Source organism: Camellia sinensis, chromosome 1 (assembly GCF_055761805.1).
Source record: "Camellia sinensis isolate YWXY chromosome 1, ASM5576180v1, whole genome shotgun sequence".
NCBI lineage: Eukaryota > Viridiplantae > Streptophyta > Magnoliopsida > Ericales > Theaceae > Camellia > Camellia sinensis.
This window is the reverse complement of record NC_138961.1, coordinates 124,952,629-124,975,212: the sequence shown is the minus strand read 5'-3', so window position 1 is coordinate 124,975,212 and position 22,584 is coordinate 124,952,629. Positions and strand designations below refer to the sequence as shown.

General features: G+C 36.3%; 1 protein-coding gene and 1 long non-coding RNA gene across 2 annotated transcripts; one reads left to right on the top strand and one right to left on the bottom strand.

Annotated features, from left to right (window-relative positions):
* The first annotated feature begins 447 nt into the window (after positions 1-447).
* Positions 448-3,528, top strand: LOC114279528 (peptide methionine sulfoxide reductase B5). Its single transcript, XM_028221783.2, has 3 exons — positions 448-823; positions 2,865-3,021; positions 3,089-3,528. Exons 1-3 carry the CDS (start codon positions 729-731, stop codon positions 3,254-3,256), a joined length of 420 nt encoding a protein of 139 aa, XP_028077584.1. The 5' UTR covers positions 448-728; the 3' UTR covers positions 3,257-3,528.
* LOC145797184 (uncharacterized) lies at positions 603-2,971 on the bottom strand. Its single transcript, XR_014338395.1, has 2 exons — positions 2,840-2,971; positions 603-2,361 (listed from the first exon to the last, which is right to left on the bottom strand). It is a non-coding gene; the product is annotated as an uncharacterized LOC145797184 (long non-coding RNA).
* Positions 3,529-22,584: the final 19,056 nt, after the last annotated feature.

Below are 22,584 nucleotides of genomic sequence, written 5' to 3'. Positions count from 1 at the left end.
TAAATAAAAAAATGATAATTTATAATAACTTTGTAACTTTTAAATTAAAATAATCTAAACCCGAATAGGACTAAATAAGTGGTTGTTTGGCATGTGTTAAAATAACAAATGTTATGTTAGTACATTATCCTATTTAGGTCACAATTATTTTATTTAAGTTACATCACTTCTTTATTACATCACTTCAAACTCAATCTTTATTTCATATTTTTCGTAAAAAATAAAAAGTATATTAATTTAGCATTTCCCAAACAATCCCTAAATAAAAAATAAATTTTGTACAGGGTACTATATGTACCAATTGATATGTTAATTAACGTATTAATATATATTATAATATTAATTTTAAAATTATGAACCCCATTCATTATACAAATTATAAAAATTTAAAATTTTAAAAATTATATCACATCGTCTATAAAGACATAATCTATCAGTTAGTGCATAGAGTTTTATTCATTTTGTATTCATCACGACGTGGACCTTTTAAAAATGAATCATATATTTTTGGGAAGTATTGTAAATTTTCTATTTTAGGCTTTTAATTTCTTTTATTTTCTCCGCCACGTAAAAATTTGATCAACTACTTTTTTGAGCCGGAACTCCTCTGACCACATTTCGCGGCCAAGTTCATTCTCCGAGAAAATGCATATAAATCAGCACAAACCCATTTACTAAATCCCAAATTCGCAGCTGCGTTCTCGGATTCAAGCACTATAGTCGAAGCTATGGCGGCAAACGGTTCCATTCAGAAGCCAGAGGAAGAATGGCGAGCAATTCTCTCTCCCGAGCAGTTCCGAATCCTTCGCCAGAAAGGAACAGAGTAAAAAAAAAAAAAAAAAAAAAAACTCTCTTTATTTCCCACACTTGTTTACTCTGAAATTTGTTGAGCCTTCAATTGCTATTCTAAAAGTTTCATATTACGAATTCTGTTTTAAACTTGTAGATAGATACATATGTCTCCTTGCATAATTGTCTTGAAATTTTGAAATGGTTTATTGTGAGATGGGTTTTGAGTTCAGAGTCAGAATGTTTTGAATCAAAATTGCTTTGGTTGTGAGTTTGTTCTGCTTGGATTGTTTTAGAATTTTTGAATGTTGACTTTGATATTTGCATTATGATGAACTAATTGACAAAATGCCAACAATTGGTGTAATGGGTAACGCTTAAAATCAGTTATCTGGGGCTGAAGAAGGGCAAAAAAAAAAAGAAAAGAAAAGAAAGGTCTTTTCTTTTTCTCTTTTTTGTGTCGAATATTTATTCCTCAAGAAATTCTTGCAAGAAATAGAATTAAGGAAACCTTAAAATGATTGGGTATATTACACTTTACTTGCTCGAAATAAAAGAATACTCTTGTCATTAATATTTGTTTCATCAATCAACTAAGGAAATTTGCACAGAACACCAAACATAAGCAAAATATATAAAATATCGTATGTTTGCCGGCCTAATTGGTTCATTTGGCTTGAGCTTGTTCATTTAACAAACCAATCGAGTACAAATACTCAATCTGTTCATGAAAAATTTGATCCGTTTGCAGCCCTCTCTTTGACCATTAATCGTGAGAACATCCATCTTCGCCTCTACTTGCTCATGGAATATGCTTCACATCTTCTATTTTTGTTTTCATTGAAATATGTTCATTGCATTTGATGATCAAAATGGTCTTTTATGGTAGGAAATATACTCATGATGTGTCTGACCTATTTTTTTGCTCCCCTCCTTTCTCCAAAAGAAATAAAAAGAAACCGTTGCTGTGTAGATGAAACAATCAAATGTCGAATTCCTTTGACTTCAATGGCATCCAATAGTTATCTCATCATAGTGAAGTTCATTTAACCTTTATGCATTTTTTGTGTGTATAACATAATGCTCAAGCATTCCTCGGTAGGGCAGATTTTGTTCATTCAAAAATTTTGCATTTACCACTTGCTATGATAATATTGAAATCAAACTGAAATTCCTGATATGAGGCATTCTTGTCTTGAGACGTTTTGAGAATTAGCTTTTTAGTGATTTTTCAGTTTTTATAAAAAGAAGTGCAAAAAAAAAAAAAAAAAAAAAAGAGCTACTTTTTTGTAGTGACTTTTTGACTTCTTGGCTAAAATAGTGAGTTACCAAAATAGGTATGATATATGTTTAAAAACTGAGATTTAGTGCATTCATGGACATAGACATGCACCAATTTATGTATATTTTTCTGCTAGGAGATTGCCATTGTTAACTTAAAACTGATTTATGTTTAAAAAATGGTAAGCAGCGAAACTAGTATTTTCCAATAAGTAAATTTCCATAGCTGACTTTAGACCCTAGTGAGTGATATGGTTTGTTGTAGTATGTATATAGGTTTTGATTTGTTACCTAAGAAGCACGGACACTTCTAAGAAGGTAACGTATCCGTGTCGTATCCGTGTCGGACACCGACACTCTTTGGACACTTTCCCGACACGTGTCCGACACTCTTTAAAACGTGTCCTATTTTTTAAAGACCCGGACACTCTTTGGACACTTGGAGAATACATGTGTATCTCTTAAACACACATGTCTATCAATTAGACACATGTGAAACCAATTATAAGTTTGAACAAAACAACTTAAGATACAATAATAAAACAAAAATCATATAAATTCATAAGAATTATTGTCATACTTAATATTTTTATTATCTTTGAATGATATATTCATATATATAACATATAATAAATATATAAAATTATATATTTCATGCGTGTCCCCCGCGTGTCGTGTCCTGCATTTTTTTGAAAATTAGCATGTCGGCGTGTCCGTGTCGTATCCGTGTCGTGTCACGTGTCCGTGTCCATGCTTCTTAGTTTGTTACTATCCCTACAATTGTTGTTGTACAGGCCAAAAAGCACGGGGGAATATGACAAGTTCTTTAGAGATGGCATCTACAATTGCGCTGGTTGTGGGACGCCACTCTATAAATCTACCACCAAATTTAACTCTGGCTGTGGTTGGCCAGCTTTCTACGAGGGTCTCCCTGGAGCCATTAATCGCTTTGTAAGTCCCAATTTTCTATGTTATTGATATTGTCACCAGTTTTTTAAAGTAAGACGTAATTTTTCAGCCCGACCCAGATGGGAGGAGAACAGAAATTACGTGTGCAGCCTGTGGCGGCCATTTAGGTCATGTTTTCAAAGGCGAGGGCTTTGCGACTCCCACAGATGAACGCCACTGTGTCAACAGTGTATCGATCAAGTTTCTCCCAGCTGAGACTTCAACTGCTTCCCAGTGACAATTAAAATGAAAGTTTTAGTGCAAGAACAGGCTGCTTTCGTTGTTGTTTTTATTATTTTTATTTTTTTGTAGTAGTTTAGTGAAGTCTGCATGGTTTGTGGTAAGTAAGTGATGATTGTAAGCTTGTATGCTTTGTTTGTGAGTCTGAGTATTTGCTGTATAGTTTTCTGAGGAAGCAGAGGTCACTTCTAGAACTACAAAGGGTTTAAGATGTGCTTTTACTTTCATTGATCTCACAATGAAGCTTTTACCTAGTTATCTTCTTCTTCACCTGTTATGAGGTAACTAGAGATTTACATAGAAAACTTTGTCGCCTGTCAGCCATGAAACAAGTTCACGGGCACGATACACACAAAAAATATATAATTTTATGTAAATATAGAACCTTGTTAACTTTAATAAAGTATAAAACTTAAATGGTGCTTTTAGGGAACTCATAAACAAAATTCTTATTTTGTGTAATATATTTAAATATTATTTATTTATTCTTATCAAATTTATTAACATTGGTACTGCTTTGTAAAAAAAAAAAATATAAATAAAATAAAGGAGACACGATACTTTTTCAACATGTCAATTGTGTGTCTCCAATTTGTCCGACTACCAAAAAAAAGAGGCTTCTTCTCATGTGTCTAACATGTGTTTGGTGTGTGTTCTTCTGACACGAGTATATGAGGTCTAAAGAGGGATTCATGTTTTTAAGTTAACGGTTCAACTCTCAGGTGAAAGTATTGGCTGTTATAGTTCAATTTTGACACAACTCAACAACTGTCTTGACGAGTTTTTTAAATAACTTATGTATACAATTTGAGCCAACTACCTTTCTTGGAATGGGAAGTGGCTCGTGTTCCACGCCATCACTTCTATCTACTAATTTTTTTGGCTTCCATTATGGCATTTTTAACTCTTTCCATCTATACTTTACATTGCCAAATGGATCCATACAAATATGAATCAATCTGGTCCATACAAATATGAATTAATTTTTTACCGTACTTAGATAATGTAGAAAAGGGATATAACATGATGAAGCTGCATTACAAAGCAATTTTTGAAAATTAAATTGCAGTCCCGGTTCTCATATTAAGTAAAGCTTGGTATTTTATACTAAGCCTCGTTTGAGAATATGCTATTTTAGTAATTTTTTGACTTTTTGATTAAAATATGACGTAAAAAAAACTAGTATGTTTGGGGTGTCTTTTTGACTTTTTACGAAAAGATGTGCAAAAAGTAGAGAGAAAATGAAATCTTTGACTTTTTTGTATTATAGGCTTTTTGGCATTTTTAGTAACTTTTTGACTTTTTGGTTAAAATATTAACTTGCCAAACGAGACCTAAGAATATGTGTCATCTCAAATTTAACAGTCTCGTTCTCAATTGTAATCTGGCCATTTCAAACATGGTTTTATAAATTTCAAACTCGTCAAATTGATCTAATGTATAAGAACTATTAAAATGAATTTTGGCTTAATATTTTCAATTTTGGGTTGTTAAGGATTGTTTGTGTAACACCCAAAAATAATTCAGCATAAATTAAGTACTTCAACCAACATCTATTAATCAATAAGGTTTGTACAAAAGTCCCACATGTGAATTATACATTCAATGATATAGAAATACATGAATCTATAGCATGTCGAACATCAAATTCCAAAAAAAAATAAATAAAATGCCCTTGAAGGCTTATATCTTCCAAGGCTTAATCTCGGTTACACAAAACGGTTTCACGAACCCATACATTTATAGCCCTTGGCTAGCAAAATAAATCACAACAAAAATAGAGTCATTTATTCTTCACAAAATATGTTAATGCCCTCAACTCAGTGGGATCACTACATTTTTTCCTGCACCAAAATCCCATAGGGGTGAGCATAAAGCCCAGTAGAGAATCCTTAACAAAGTATATATGTTTATGCAAAATTTTCAATATTAAATGCAAATGCCATGCAATGCCAATTAAAAGTGAATTTCATTTACATTCCTTTTAAAAAGTCACTATGTTCAACCATAGTTTGAAATCTCAACAATTTCAAAATTTACAATTTTATTCAATGGGGCGGTAAATACGACTCAGGTAATTCCTAAGTTGGTGTCTGCAAGTAGGCTTAACTAGTACTACCAAAAACCCCACTTTACCGGTTGCTAACCGGAAGGGAAGTGGTACCTCATTCGCGCGTGTTTTTGGTCTTTTACCCTGGACACTCAGGCCAACTTATCAATTCCATCTACACCCCCTATTCGAACTTACCAATGTATTTACCCCAAGGACATTACATAGTTCTCATTTCTCAACAATTCTTTTCTCAATGCAAAGTAATCAAATTCAAATCAAAACATGCAGTAACCAAAGAATTGTGTATGCAAGGAAACAATTGATAATGCTACAATATAAATTTCTTTCCATTCTTAAATATCTCAACAATAATCTCAAAATAAACAAGTTTTCATTCATCCGTTCCATACTATCTCACAATAGAATCATGTTTCCATTTGAATCCATCAACAAATAACCACATCTCAAGCAATTCCAACAACATAGTCATTTCAAGACTATAGCAATATTTGAACATTTATCTTTCCAACACCAACAATTCCCATATTTTATGAGATTCATCATTTGTAACTATAAATAAGAATCTTTCCCTTTCTTAACTGATTTTGATATACAAAATGATACATTAATAATTTATTCCATGTGTTCTCACCACTTGTTTTGAAAACCCCCAAATTTCTAGGTTTGACTTCCCCCACCACAACACACACACCCAAACCTTAGAAAGAAGCTTGAAAAGAGGACATCATTCCTTAACCAAGGTTATTCAAACCCTCAAGAGGCTATTTAAAAGAAACATGGTTAAACCCACCTTTTTAAAAAAAAAAAAAACATAACATTCTTGAACCAAAATTAAAAACTTTCTTATTATCACCAAGAAGTTCCAAATTTAACATCAATCTAGCAAAAACGTATATATAACTCAAAGGAAACCTTACCTCAAGTTCTTGTTGAAGAGATGAGATGAAACCCTAGAGCCAAATATGAAAATTTTTGATCTCCACCACACAAAGTGAAGTTCTAGCTTTGATCTCCAAAACTTGTGAGAGATGATGGATCTAGACCCAATGGATTGCAAGAAATCAAGGCTTTGTAGTGTTTGATGAAAGTTTTTAGAGAGAAGGAGGAGCAAAAGTGTTTTTAGAGTGAGAAGGAAGGGTTAGAAAGTGATACACACTTAGCCAAAATGAGAGAAAAAAAACAAAGTATTCGGACTCAGCCCGTCCCACATGTGAGACACTTGTCCCCGTACGTGCGGAGCCTGCTTTCCGCACGTGTGACTCTCACCCCCACACGTGCGGCCTCCCAATCCGTACCACACCCCGCACGTACATATAATGAAGTGTGCAAGGCTCAAATTCGCCACTTCTCTGCACGTGCGGCTCTTCTGCACGTGCGGCCCAAGGTGAAGCAGGTGCGGCCCTGATCCTCCAGCCTAGAAATTTTCTGGTTCGATTCAAGGCACTTCGGACCTGACCTCGCACTCTTCGAAACAAGTGAAATTTATCACCAGAATAAACACGAACCAAAACTTGTGGAAAAACTCCAGAACACATTAAACGCAAACGATTAACAAGTCCTAAGTTAAACTGATGTCCCAACGAAACAATTCCAAGGTTAAACAAGGGGAAAAAGGATGAATAGGACACCCGGTCATTACATTTTGATAACATTTATATTTATAATTTTTTTGAATATATTTACAACAATTTTAAAATTTGTAAACAAAAATTTGCTGGTGTTGGTACTAAAATGTTGAATTTGGCCTGTCGATAGAGGTGCTAACATGGCTCAAGTCTTTTGGCTGAGGTCCAAGTTGGATGTTTGCAAAGTGGACAGGTGTCTTCATACAGGAAGTGTGCAAGGCATGTGCCCAAACGAAGCAAGTAGTCGAAGGAGATAACAGTTACAGCGCATGGGGCAACTTCCTAATAAGCATACTTGCATGCAACAAGTAAAATGCTGATGTGGCTTAGATCTTTTGATTGAGGTCCAAGTTGGATGCTTGCAAAGTGGACAAGTGTCTTCGTGCAGGAAGTGTGCAAGGCATATGACCAAATGAAGCAAGTAGTCAAAGGAGGAAGCAACAGTGGGTGGGGCAATTTCCCAAGAAGCATACTTGCATGCAACAAGGAAAGCTATGTGGCTATAGCAATTATGGCCAATGCAATTGAATAAAGGCTGGGAATTTGAAGAGAAAAGGACCTTCAAACATATTCACAAATTTGTGAAAGCTAGGAGTAACAATAATAGTAGCAATTAGCCAGCCTTAGGGGTAGTTCATTTGTAATTAGCTCTTAGTTTGTAATTTGTTACTTTGTTATGGTTCTGATTCTTGTGATCTATAATTAGTAACATTTTCAGTTATTTAATACAAGTTTTAGTTTGTTTCCTTCAGTCAATTGCCTCCAAAGAAGTACTTAAATCTGTCAAGATATTAGAACTCAACCACAAAGCTTGATTCTTTTTGTTGTTTTTGTGAATTTTTGATTTTTCTATTGATTGACTTCTATTGATATTCCTTAAATCAAAAAATTACTAATAGTTGGATATTGATTTTCATTTTAAAAGATTTGTAAATAGTTTACAAAATTTACTAAATTTTTGGAACTACAAAAGTTAATGTCATTTGTTTAGATCATTATTATTTTTCCATTCATATCTCCTCCAACCCCGTATGGCCATCACCTACCGCTCATTACCACAACTGACCACCATATCTAGCCATTTTCACCGGCAACCTTCTCTAATAGCCATCTTTGGTCATCTACCTCCTACAAAAGCAACACCTTCAAGCACAACCTCTTGCCAAAAACCACATTCAGCAATGGACCATCATAAACTTGGCTAAAAAAATAGTCAAATTCAAAATCTTAGTTCAATCCGCTAATATTAGCCAAAATAATTATCTAAACAGTGAAAAAATTAAATTGAACAGGGCAAGATGAATGTTACCCTTAATTTAAACCCTAACTTGCTTGTGTTAACTGTATTGTTTTTATGTGGATTGAATAGCAAAAGTAAAGGGAAAATAATATAGTCATTTTAATTATCGTGTTAAAAAAGTTAACATATGCATGTACATTACACTTGAAATTATTGATTTCAAATAAATCGATTCAACATGACTCATATTAACTTTTAATTATATAACAAATTAATATAAAATAAATTTTTAGCTACAACAAGCGAGGCAGAAATGGAAAAGATCAAATATGAAAATAAGAAGCAAGCTTGCCTTTTTGATCATTTTGATAAAGGGGATAGGGAAAGTGGACAAAGCAGACTTGTATTTCCCAATTGAAAAATGGGTTCCTTTTTCGTCTCACATTTCTCATCGAACAAATACAGGAAAAGAATCATATTGAAAATGCTCATAACATAACCCATTCTTTCATAGATTTGTGTATTGTAAGTGATTCATATGTGCTCAGCAGCAGGGATGCCGTTGAGATCTAACTCCAAGTTAAAAATTGGACGTTGGTTAAAATCGAGCTCCGAACATTCTGAACTAAAAGTTCTGGCATCGCTTCCCCCTATCTTTGACGAAAAGAGATGCATTATCCATGCAAGACAGAAGCAACCTGATCTAACCCACAAATACACTAATGAAATGAGCTACCCAAGGCAAGCCCTAAACCCAAAACAAACGAGTAATCAACAATATGGCAACACTAATGAAAAAACTTATCAAAAGAAATCTTCTTATTAAAAAACTTAATTGAGAAAGAACGTCATTTTTTATTAGTGATCCTTCATTCGTCTTCAATATATTGATCATCTTTGACAAAAAGAGATACATTGTCCATGCAAGATAGAAGCAATCCGATCCAATCCATAAATATACCAACGAGAGAGGCTACTCAAGGCAAGCTCCAATCCCAAAACAAGTGAGTAATCAACATTACGATGACACCGGTAAAAAATCTTATCAAAAGAGATTCTTTTATTAAAAAAACTCGATTGCAAAAAAATGATATTTTTTTTATTAGCAATCTATCATTTGTCAACAAATACATCAAGGGTTTTCGGAATGTGGTGTTGGAATCTAATACACAAGTTGCTCTCGATTGATTAGCCCAATTGGATGCATCTGGAGCATAATATAGTGTTGGAAATTCAGAGTCTCATAGCAAAATGATAGAGTTGTTCTTTACAACATGTGCGAAGAAAAGCTGATGTGCAGATTGAATGGCAATAGAAGATTTGCGAGCAATGTTGGAGTTACAAATTGTCCAAAGTTTCTTACGTCGATTAGATTTTTGTTGATTTGAGATTCATCTGATTAGCTCTTCTCTCGAAAAGCAGTGTCTTAATTGTTCTTTTTTCTTATTTTGGCCTTTGGCCTCCAGCTTACCAAAAAAGAAAAAATACATCGGTTTAGTTTGTTTAACAGCCTCACTTAACTAATTAAACTTGTTATAATTTTATAAAATTTAGTTTAAATTTATTTTATCATTGTGATTTTATAAAACATAGGGTTGAATGTGAAAATAATCCTAACCAAATGGACAAAAGTGCATCTTTCCCAAAATAAAAATTCCCTAAAAAATGTAAGAGAGAGAAAGAGACACCCAATGCTTTTACATTTTCGTTTGACAATTACACATTTTAATTAAAAAATTATTATAAGTTATCACAATATTTTCTCAATATTTTTTGAGTAAATTACACTGACACCCCCTGAGGTTTATATTTATTACAGTTTCCCCTCTCTCCTTTTGAAAATTACATCTCCCTCCTAAGGTTTAAAGTTTCATTACAGATTCCCCCCCCTTCAGCAATTTAATTCTTTTTAATACCAATTTTTCCCTCACTAGGTAAATTACATTGACACCCCTCACATTTAGAAATTACAATCCCCTCCCTAAGGTTTAAAGCAGCATTACCAATTGTCTCCTCGGTTAGTATTAGTTGGAAAAAAAAATAAAATCATTGTAAAAAACTTAATTGGAAAAGAAATTATTTGAAAAAAAAAAATTAATTGAAAAAAATTTTTGTTAGTAAAATTTTTAAATTTCTGTTTAGAAACTAACGTAAACTGATTTTTTGAATTTATTTTTTTCCCTCAAATTTACAAACTGAGACAACTATTTATAAACTAAAAAAAATTATCAAACAAGTTTTTATGACAATTTTTAAAATTTTTGTAAATATAAACTGAAAACTGAAAACAAAATGGTTACCAAACAGGCTTCAGATGGCAAAAATGTTTCAAAATTAACAAATAATTAAATAAGTTACCAATGTAAGAAATGATTTATCAAAAGATTCTTAAGTAATGTATGGTTTGAAGAAACTCGAAGAAACTTGGAGGAAACTCTGAATCTCAAAAGCGTTCTTAGGTCGTTCCCAATCTCGCACGACATCTACCTTAGAGGAATCAACAGTCACCCCTTCCCCCGACACCACATGGCCTAGAAATTTCACCTCTGAAAGTTAGAACTCACATTTCTCAAACTTGGCATATAATTTGTGCACTCTAAGAAAATCAAGTACTATCCACAAGTGTTCCGCGTATTCCTCCTCAGAGGATGAATATATCGAAATGTCATCCACAAAGACGACTACAAATCAATCTAAGAACTCTCGGAAGATTCGATTCATCAAGTCCATGAATGGTGCTAGTGTATTGGTTAAACCAAATGGCATAACTAGGAATTCATAGTGGCAATAAAATGTACAAAAGGTCATTTTCTAGATGTCCTCTTCCTTAACCCTCAACTGATGGTACCCCGATCTTAAGTCTATCTTTGAAAAGCAACAGAATCCCTTAAGTTGGTCAAATAAGTCATCTATTCTGGGTAAAGGATACTTGTTTTTAATGGTAACTCGATTCAACTTGTGGTAATCAATACACAACTGCAATGACCCATCATTCTTCTTTGAAAAGAGAGCCGGTGCTCCCTAAGGCGATGTACAAGGGCAAATAAAGCCCTTTTCTAAAGTTCTTGGAGTTGAATCTTCAATTTATATAACTCAGTGGGTGTAAATCCATATGGTGCAATGGAAATTGGTGTCGTATTGGGCATTAAGTCAATAGAGAATTCAATTTCCCAATGGGGTGGCAATTTAGTAAGATTTTCATGGAAAACATCCAGGTATTCACAAATTACCCTCGACAAGTCATCTCAAACCATGAGAGGGTAATTTGTGAACAAATTGGGCCGAGCTAGGAAAAGTCTTCTTTGGAAGTTGGGCCGCACAATGGGCCGAGATAAGAGCTTGTGTAGCTCGATCTTGGGCTAAGAAGACACTAGGCTGGTCAGAGATGGGTTGCTAGGACCTGAACCTAGTTATCTGAAGGTAGTCCTTTATCGGAAAAAGATATTGTTAATACAAAGGGCCGAGCTATGTGTAGCTCGGTAGGGTGCCATTCGGTAGATCGGCTTTAGGCCACATGACCTGAACGGCAAGGGCCCGAGATAAAGCAGCTCGGTCAAGAATGTATATTTGAGCATAAGGGTGTGGCTAACTCACTTGGCTTGCAGTGATGAGGGTGTTCTAAGGATAAGCATTATCCTTGGGCATAAGACTCCTAGAAGGACTCTGCTAAGGAGACTTAGAGTCCTACTGGGATTGTGCCAACCATCTAACTTGGCTGGTAGTGAGTATGGTGTTATCAGGATAGGTATTATCCTTGGGAGTATGATTCCTAGGAGGAATTTGCTAAGGAGAGTTGGAGTTCTACTAGGATTGTACCAGGCAGAATCTATAAAAGCTCATGACAGGACCTATGCACAGGTATTGTAATTCTTACTCTCAAATACACATAGCTTTTGTGTCTATTGTCTATTTACTGACTTAGGCATCAGAGAGGTTTCCAGCACACACCTGCCAGCTAGCTCACGTTTGTGTTTTCAGGTAGTAAAGCGATGACGTTTGGAGGAGTGCAAACTTGATCAACAGGATTATACGAGAAGATTATTTTGTGCTCGTACAATTGGCGCCATTTGTGGGAAATTCTACAGAGAACAAGCCTTTTCATTGAGTTTTTTCTTTTACTAACTTCAATGGCGCATAATAAAGACTTGCCACATTCTGCTATTGATGGGCAAACCCTGGAAGGGGGCGGGAGGCGTGAAGGTTTTCCTTTTGTCCCACCCATGGTAAAACTGGATCCCCAGCAACGGAACCCACATAAGGGCATGCGAGAAAAATGGGGCTTAAGTTCTCGCCGTTCTCAAAGCCCAGATGGACAGAGGCAGAGGATGGATACTCAGGTTCTGGAGAATCAAGTAAGAGAGCAAGATGAATTGATAAGGAGAATGGCAGCAGACATGGAGGCCATGAAACGCCAGATGAAGGGCAAAGGCGTGGCAGGGGAAGAGATCCGCAAAGGCATAATGCATTCTTGCCACTTAGGAGATCGCGACAAGTGAGTTACGCCATTGCAATTCGAAAGCAGAAGCCTCTAAACAGGTGACACAAGATCAAGAATCTCCAGGACTCGTTACTCTAAGTTTGAGAGAACGAGGACTGAAAGGTCTTACATGGAGGGAAACAGTTATCAACCCTCACATACTCACCAAACCACCTCTTGGCACACTGAGCTGCCCGAATCAGTGGATCTGCGAACTGTTATAGTAGAAAGGGCACGAATGAAGAAAGACGTCCAGGCTTATGAGCCTCAGAGGATCTCAGCTCTACAACAGATTGCACCTAGAACGCACGAAAGCATCGAGGTTAGAATGCCAGCATCGCGCCCTACCTACAAGCCAGCCGATAAGGCATTGGCAAGGTTACAAAGTTTGTCGTTTGTTCTGGCAATAGAAAACGCACCATTACCTTTGGGCTTCCACCAGCCTAAGTTCACAACTTATGAGGGGAAGTTAGACCCCTATATGCACTTGAGCAACTTTTTCCAGGTGATGGCCATATATTGATGAAACGAGGCTCTAATGTGTATCCTGTTTCCCTCAAGCTTAGGTGATCTAGGGTTGATTTGTTGTAAGAGGTTGCCAGAAGGCAGCATAGCTTCATGGGCGCAACTTGCAGAGGCATTTGTCAACAAGTTTAAGACAAACACCAAGATGCCGGTGACGATAGACCAACTACTCTCCATCGACATGGTTGAGAAAGAAACACTAAAGTCTTACAACAATCGATATTAGGAGACTTTTAATCAGATCGAATATTGCCCCACAAACCTAGCTCTCGCACAGTATAAATGGGGTTTACCAGCGGGCAATAAATTGAGGGATTCAATGACAATGACGCCACCCCTTATTATGGAAGCCCTAATAGACAGAGTGCACCAACACATCTGGGTAGAGGAAGATGGGGCCAAGGTAGAGTCCGGCACAACAGTGATGCCAGATAAAAAGCCTTCGATGAGAGTTAACACGGTTGACAAGTAGGACAGACTGCGCCAAAATCTTTGCCTAACTAGGGGCAAAGTGGGTTGGCAGATTTGACCAACTCTTTTTAATAAATCTTTGCCCAACAGGGGGAAAAAGGGGTTGACAAGTTTGACCAACTCTTTCTAACAAACCTTTACATAAGTGGGGCAAAGAAGGTTGGTAGATTTCACCAACAAATTTTTTACACTCTTTGATCGGGATGACAGTTATCTCGGCCAAAGCAGGTTGGCAGGTTTGACCAACAATTTTTTTGTACTCTTTGACTGAGATGACAGTTACCTCGGCCAAAGCAGGTTGGCAAGTTTGACCAACAAAATTTTTGCACTCTTTAACTGGGATGACAGTTATCTTGGCCAAAGCAGGTTGGCAGGTTTGACCAACAAAAGTTTAGAACTCTTTGGCCGGGATGATAGTTACCTCGGCCAAAGCAGGTTGGCAGGTTTGACCAACCAATTTTTTACCCATTTTTCGCTGGGATGACAGCTACCTCGGCCAAAGTAGGTTGGCAGGTTTGACCAACAAAATTTTTTGCACTCTTTGGCTGGGATGATAGTCACCTCGGCCAAAGTAGATTGGCAGGTTTGACTAACAAATGTTTTGCACTCTTTTGCCGTGATGACAGTTACCTCGACCAAATCAGGTTGACAAGTTTGACCAACAAAATTTTTTGCACTCTTTGACCGGGATGACAATTATCTCGGCAAAAACAGGTTGATAGGTTTGACTAACAGAAATTTTGAACTCTTTAATCGGGATTAGAGTTACCTCAGCCAATGCAGGTTGACAGGTTTGACCAACCAATTTTTCGCACTTTTTAGCGGGGATGACAGTTATCTCGGCCAAAGTAGGTTGGCAGGTTTAACCAACAAAATTTTTGCACTCTTTGGCCAGGATGATAGTTGCCTCGGCCAAAGCAGGAAAATAATCCTAATCATGCTACGTAGATGGAATTAAGGGGCAATTGAGAGGGTAATTTGTGAACAAATTCAGCCGAGTTAGGAAAAGTCTTCTTTGGAAGTTGGGCCATGCAATGGGCTGAGATAAGAGCTGCTGTAGCTCGTTCTTGGGCTAAGAAGACACTAGGCTCGTCAGAGATAGGTTGCTAGGGCTTGGACCTAGCTATCTGAAAGTAGTCCGTTATCAGACCAAGATATTATTAATAGAAAGGGTCGAGCTATGTGTAGCTCGATAGGGTGCCATTCAGTAGATCGGTTTTCGGTCACACGACTCGAACGGAAGGGGATCGAGACAAAACAGCTTAGTTAGGAATGTATATCCGAGCATAAAGGTGTGGCCATCTCACTTGGCTTGCAGTGATGAGGGTGTTCTAAGGATAAGCATTAACCTTAGGCATGAGACTCCTAGAAGGACTCTGTTAAGGAGAGTTAGAGTCCTACTAAGATTGTGCTAACCATCTCACTTGGCTGGTAGTGAGTAGGGTGTTATCAGGACATGTATTATCCTTAGGAGTGTGATTCCTAGGAGGACTCTGCTAAGGAGAGTTAGAGTTCTACTAGGATTGTACCAGGCGAAATCTATAAAAGCTCATGACAAGACCTATGCACAGGTATTGCAATTCTTACTCTCAAATACATAGAGCTTTTGTGTCTATTGTTTATTTGTTGACTTAAGCATTAGAGAGGTTTCCGGTACACACCCGCTGGCTAGCTCTGTGACACCCCAAAAATCGTGAACTTCAGAGAATATATTATCAATTAAATACAGGGTTTATCTAAGGTTAGGAGTCTAAGAAACGACACTAATGAGTCCTATGGCCAATAACTGAGTAAGAACCCAAATTGCTGTAGGAGTCAAGTTAGCCTCCCTTCTAAGTCCAGCTTTCTTAGGTTGTGCACTACTCTTTTGACAGATCTTAAAAGGCATTGACGCAAGGTCTCATAACAATGCAAAGATAGGCATAGGATTACAAGGTAAATAATAATTACAGCGTCTCAAATTTTAAATTTACAAAACGAGTTCCATTATTATTACAATCCAAAAAGAATAAATAAAAGCACAATTAGACTAATGAGCGAAATGGTTCCAAACTTTCTCTAAGGAAAACTTAAGTCTTCAAATGTCTTTGACTCTTCGTTGGCTTCGTACGTTTCTTCGATACCTGGCATGAAACGCCATGAGATTTGAATGCCTAGTAAATGCACACACACCCTATCCCTTTTTCCTAATCCAATACACCATCACAATTGTAACAAGCAAGTAATGAAGCATGATAATCACTCAATAATAATGGATTACAAGGTTAAATGTTAGAAATCTAGAAATCCCCCAAAGAGACTTCATCCTTCCAACCACAAGAATCGGACACGAATTATTCGGTATGCCCCCTCTTTTGCTGCTTTGTTGCAGAACTAACCTCGGATGCCTACCAACGGTTATGTACCGCGTAGCGCCAACCGCAGGGCCTCAAAAGAGACAGCAATAATGGGCTTTGCCCAAATCCCTCCTTACACCAAATACCTAGGGTCCGAATACAACCGCTCCGTTCAAGGATTCCGAAAACCACTTGCGCAAGATTTTAACTTCCAAATAGGGAACGCAACCCGTCAACCAATCAATATCTTAGTAATCTTATCCAAAAATTCGCAACCCATTACCACCCATTAAGTTTCCCGTTTGAGTTAGATAATTTAAGTCAGAGTTAGGACATGCTCTTGAAACAACATCTACTGCACAAGTTTGAACAACTAAATAGTACAAAGAGAAGGAAATAATGTTACAACACATGAGATTCACATATGAAGGTAGGCACAAGTAGCTCTAGGCATATTCAAGTAGTTAAGGGAATAAATTTGCACATGAATAAAATTTTCTGATTTGCATAAGTGTGAGCACCATCGAAGGATTAAAATAAAATACATAAACCTATGACATGTGAAATATCATATTGAGACATGATCATAAATTAGTAAGCATATTCATGAACACAAGAGCATGAAACACTAATGAAAACAGAATTTCCAGATTCAGTACTACGTAAAGATTATACTCAAAAGGGCTATTTTAGATTTATCCAGAGCCCGACCTTCCTATGGTTCGTAGGGAATTTTATCTAGTTTTCAGAACATTTTTCAGAAATGGAATAGCTTTTCCAGATTTGTAGTTATTTCAGAAATACTCCAGCTCTGTCCAGATTCGTTGATCTTTACGAAAATCAGATTTTTTCACAAACCGCTTACTCGTTTTTAATGAAACCAATTTTCTTTGAAAGATAACTCCTTAAGAAAAATTTTGACATAAAATGGAGATCCAGAGTATTTTTATAAATTTTTCTACAATTTTTGTAAGGTGGCTACAAAATAGATTTTTCAAGCATAGTTCTTGAAAATAGAAAGTTGGTGAGAAAAAAGGTCAGCTAGGGGAAATTTTCCACTTATCTTGTGATGAATACATGCTAAATAATATAATTAAACTCAGAAATTTAAAGTGAAGGGGTGCCTTTGAAAATTTTGAGAGATTGATAGGGAAAAATGTAGTCTTATACCGATTAAGAAAAAAAGAAGAAGGGTAGAATCAAGGCTCAACTCCTTTTATTTTTAACACAAGAATACCATTATAACACATCTGAAAATACCATTTTAAACTTCTAATAACATGTATTTGAAAAGGAAAATGGAAGAGAGAGTTGTGTTGTGGCTTACTTGAGGGTTGTTGGAATTGCTAGAAAACTTCTTCTCCTATCTTCCACCATGCTCACCCTCCTCCCTCTCTTCTCTCACTAGAATATAGTGTGGGTGTGTGTGTGGGTGTGTATATGTGCTCAAGAAATGGGGATGAGTGGTATATTTATAGAGAATTTGGTGTGAAAAGTCCCAAATGCCCATTGGTTCCAATTCAATTGAATAGTGCCTTGATTTAGTTTAAATGTAATGGAATGAGGGATGATTAGAACCTTAATTATGTATTTAATTATGATCTAGTTAGGTTTAGGGCTAATTTAAATACCTTTTAGTTAGAAGTACACACACATATATATAGCAAATCTTTATAGGTACCAAAGTCATTATTGCTCCAAGATTTCAAGGGATTTGTTTGTAGTAAAGTACAATGATTATAGCCTAGGAGGTATGATGGCTAGCTATGTGATGGTGAATTGATGGACTTGTTATATATATATATATATTTTGTACAAATCTTGGAAATTGTAAAATATAATGTTAAAAAAAGATTTTAGGGTACAAGTGTATATATAAATATATAATGGTACTTGTTTGGGGTCAATTTGTGATTTAATAAAAATGTGAGGGCTTGGGCTCAATTAAAGTATCTATTTCAAGTGTAGAGTTAATAAATTAGTGTTAGGAAAAATAATTCGATTTGTATTATCTTGCTTTGAATTTAAAGGTAAATAACCAAACGAAGATTGTGAAAACCGGAAGTTAAGGTTTAGAGCGATTAATCTAAAATTTGAGAGTTAAATAATTAATATTAGAGTGTTAGAAATGATTTCTAAGCTTCCAGGGTCAATTAGGGTTTGTATGGGTTCGTCTGTGATGCGTTTTCGGTTCTAGGGTTTAATTTGCGAACAATCAACGAATTAAGGGCTTTATTATAATAACTCAAAATTTAGGGACCTAATAAGGTTTACAAAAGTTGGGGGTCTCACAAGCTCACGTTTGTGCTTTCAGGTAGTAAAGCGACGACGTTTGGAGGAGTACAAACTTGATCAATAGGATTATACACGAAGATTATTTCGTGCTCGTATAGACCATATTACCCTCGTCGGCCAAGGAAATGGTAAAAAAAAGCTAAGCCCGCCCTGATCAGATAGAAAATAAAAACAATCCGTAATAGGTGTGCACACAGACACTCTGTGGCACTGAGAATCTATCATAACCTGAAAATGTAACAACCAATCCATACCCAATCTAATGTCAAAAGTATGCATGTCTAAGATGATGAAATCAAAAGAGAGTCAATGATCCGTGACTTCAATCTCACAAGAGTGGCACATTCGCCCCAATGCCACTCTATCCCGAACCGGTGACTCATCCTACAATGGTGACTCCAACTAATCAATCTTTATCCCCAAAGAAGAAGCAAAACCAATAGATATAAATGAATGCGATACACTGTAGACACCTAATTTTTAACCGCCCTTAAGACATGGGCGCTACTGATCGTTTGCTTGGTGATGAAGGTGTGTAGTGCAAAGCTTCGATTTCTTCGACAAGGAGAGCATCAAATCCAAATCTCACACCCCATTTTTGGACCCAAATGATTTTGAGATCTTAAAACCCTCTCTTTCAAAACATTTTTGAAAGGAAGTTTCTATGATGTTCCGATGCTCGCATTTTGTTAAATGTTGCGCTTTTCGGTAAACTGAGCGAGGACAAAGTGGAAATGAATGAAAAAGAGATGAAATCTTTGAAAAATCTTTCAAAACACCTTGTTTGGGGGTTTGGAGTTGAGGAAAAGAGGAGAGGAGAGAAGAAACCAAGTTGGGGAAGAATATGGGCATGAACTGTTAAGAGAGAGTCGAGCATCCCTTGCTAACTCAGACCTATCCTTTTGAATACTTGAATTTCATCTATGAGGCCACTACCGTTGGAAATCTTACTTCCGGGGCTTCATTTTTCACTTAAGAATCTCCTAAAGCCGTGTCCGGATGAGGGAGATATGGTTAGTTGAAATTAGGCATCAATCCGGTTGGACCGAAACTGAGCAGTCTTCACTAAAAGAGGGATATCTCTTAGCACACTTCCAATTTTAATGTAAGGATGCTACCATTGGAAATATTACTTCCAGGGCTTCATTTTGCACACAAGAATGACCTGAAAAGGCATCCAGATGAAAGAGTTAGGCTTGCTTTAAGTCAGAGACCAAGACTGATTTTTGCTGTAGACCACCAAGGGAGTGTGCCGACCACGTTTTGAGCATACCGAGCATATGCCGACCAGCAATGATCCTTGCAAACCATAAAAAGTAGCTGACCGACCAATTGGGGTGGTTGGTCGACCAGAAATTCCTAGAAAGCCAAGAATTCCCAGATATTTCCTCTCCAGCTGTTGTGCACTGCATCAGATATTTGCAATTCAGATATTTCCGATCCAAAGCTCTTGAATTGCTATATATGGAAGATAAATCTCATATTTTGCAAGGATGGAAGATTTGGGAGCCTCTCTCTCTAAAAAACCTCTCTCTCTAGAATTCTCTCTCTCTTGCCGTCTTGTGCATACAAGTGGGGAATCACTTCTAGTTTGCATACAAGCCCTTAGCTTTTGCATATAAATCCTTGACCAAATACCTCCACCTTTGCCTGAGATAACTTTGGACCTTCTTGGAGCTCAAGAAGAGGATTTTTACTTGGTTTAAGCTTGTTTTGTTGCTCTAAAGTGTGCTTGGCTTCAAGAGGTATAACTCTCCCATTTTGTACTTGTTTTGCACACTTGCTTCACCATCCTTTTTCCATTATTTTGGACTATTTTGGGGCTGGTTTTGAACTATTAGAAACTCTATTTTTAAGGCATAAAAATGGTGGTTTAAGCCTTGTTTGGCTAGGGGGTGTTTCCTCCCTTTTGCTTCTTGGCTTGTAAAGCCTTTTGAGATATCTTTCAAGCTTTTCAAACAACCTCTCTTTGGCCTTTTAACCACTGAAATTCAGGGGATTTTTAGTAACAAAAAGCTTGTTTTGAGGTCCCAAATAAGAGGGGGTCATCCCTTCTCCTTATATCTTGGTTGCTTGCCTTGTTGGCTCATCAAAGTAGCATGTTTGTTAAGCTTGTTTTGGCTCTATCTCAGCCTATTTTTGGCCTTATTTCAGTATGGCATACCTCTATTTTGGCTTAGTTTAGGCCACCCTTGCATGCTTTATACACTTGTAGTGTAATCCTTGCAAACTAGCCTTGTGTGCTTAAGGTTTTAGCTCACCTTTCTAGCATGTATTGGTTCCATTTCAACATGTTTTTGGTCATTATTCAGCATGCCTTAGCTCTATTTTGGGTTGGTTTCAACACTTGTTGCATGCTTCACGTACTTGTAATGCAATCCTCGTTGCTAGCCCAACATGCATCATGCTTTGGACCATCTTCTAGCATGTTTTTGGCTCCACTCCAGCAAGCTTTTGGCCATGTTTTAGCATGCTCTAGGTCTGATTTAAGTGTTTTGGGTCATGCATGCCTTGCTTTGTACAGCCATAGTTCATTTTTGCTCACTAGCTTTGTGTTTTGAGTCCACTTGCATGCATTGCTTGGGCTATTCGCATGACTTAGCATCATTTGATACATGATTTTAGATCATGTTTCGTTGTCATACACTCACATGTGTCACTCTTTCAATGCTTTGGAGGGTTGGTGTTTTATGCCTTAAATATGAGCCAATGTGTATGCCATCTTGTCTAGGCATTTGGGCCACCATTTCAGTGTATTTTTGGTGTTATTTTACCATGATACAACTCTATTTTTGATTGGTTAGAGCATCCCTCATTTGCCTCTTACACTTGTAGTGTAATCATGCTCATTGGCCTAGCTTACTTGATGTTTTAGCCTACCATGCTAGCTTGTTTTTGCTATACTCCACACATGTTTTAGCATTGTTTTGACATGCTTTAGGGCTGTTTTAGGTGTTATTGGCCTTTTGGGGTTTGCTTTGTGTCACGACCCAAACCCGGTACCCCAAGGGTTTAATGTCGTAACAAGATAAATGAAATAAAATAAGGTAATTCGGAAAATTTTACAGCACAAACGGATAATTTAAATAAATTAGAATAAGTAACTGGGTATCAACTGTTTATTTTAAAGGTAATAAACATAGTCATTGGAGCTTCATAGTATTACAAGAGTTTAATAATAGAAGACAAAAATAAAAAAAAAACAAAAAAAAAAAACAAAACAACATAGCGATTCATTTTCCATCTTGATCCCGCTAAACCTCGTCACCTGAAAGGGGTAACAGCTATAAGCACATAGCAGAGTGAGAAATATTATACTATGAGGGCACAAAATAGCCATGGATATTTATTTAAGCTAAAAACATTATAAATTGAGTTGAATTGAATACATAATTTAATTAAGTGCCAGAGACTGAAATAATCACTATAACCACGGTACATCACTAAGTGACTAGCACTACACTGGTCAATGGATCCATGACAAACACTGGGCCACAAAGTGGTCAATCACTAAGCCAATGGTTATTTAAGTCCCCCAAGGCATGGGACTCCCGTGGTGGTATTCACAAAACATATTTTCACATAAGGTTATAGCCAAATATTCTTTAAAATAAAAACAAACATATCCATGAGTTTCCTTTTAAGCAAATAGGGTTCAAAAATAAAACCACGTAACTGAAATCTTTATAAAACATAACTTTTATTAATATACTAATAAAATATAACTTGTATAAAATAGATTTTGGTAAGTCAAAACATAAATAAAATACATTTTGGTAACTCAAGGTATAATATAACTCACCTTAATAGTGACCCTTAGCCTTACTCCACTAACCCAACTTATTTACGTACCTCTCCCACTCTCTTTTCTTTCTTTCTTCTTTCTTTCTTTTCCTTTCTTCTTTTCTGTTTCTCTCTTCCACAGATTGAGCAACTTCTCACTATTTATAGTGAGATGAGTCCACCGATTAGCCGACACGTGGCCGATTCGAATCCCTCCCCAGATTGTTTCTGATTCACCCGAGATTCATATCTATCTTAAGAATTAATTGAGATAATAATTAAGATAATTACATTTGACCCAATATTTTAATATAATTATATAAGTAAATTAATTTTTAATTAAATTACATATTAGCACATACCAACAGAAAATTACTTATTTATTTTATTACCATACCCATTATTATTATTTATATTATTATTTATTCCCCTTTTTTTTCTTTTTTTTTTAATTTAATTTGTTTTATAAATTTTATATTTAGCCTCAAATAATAATCCCT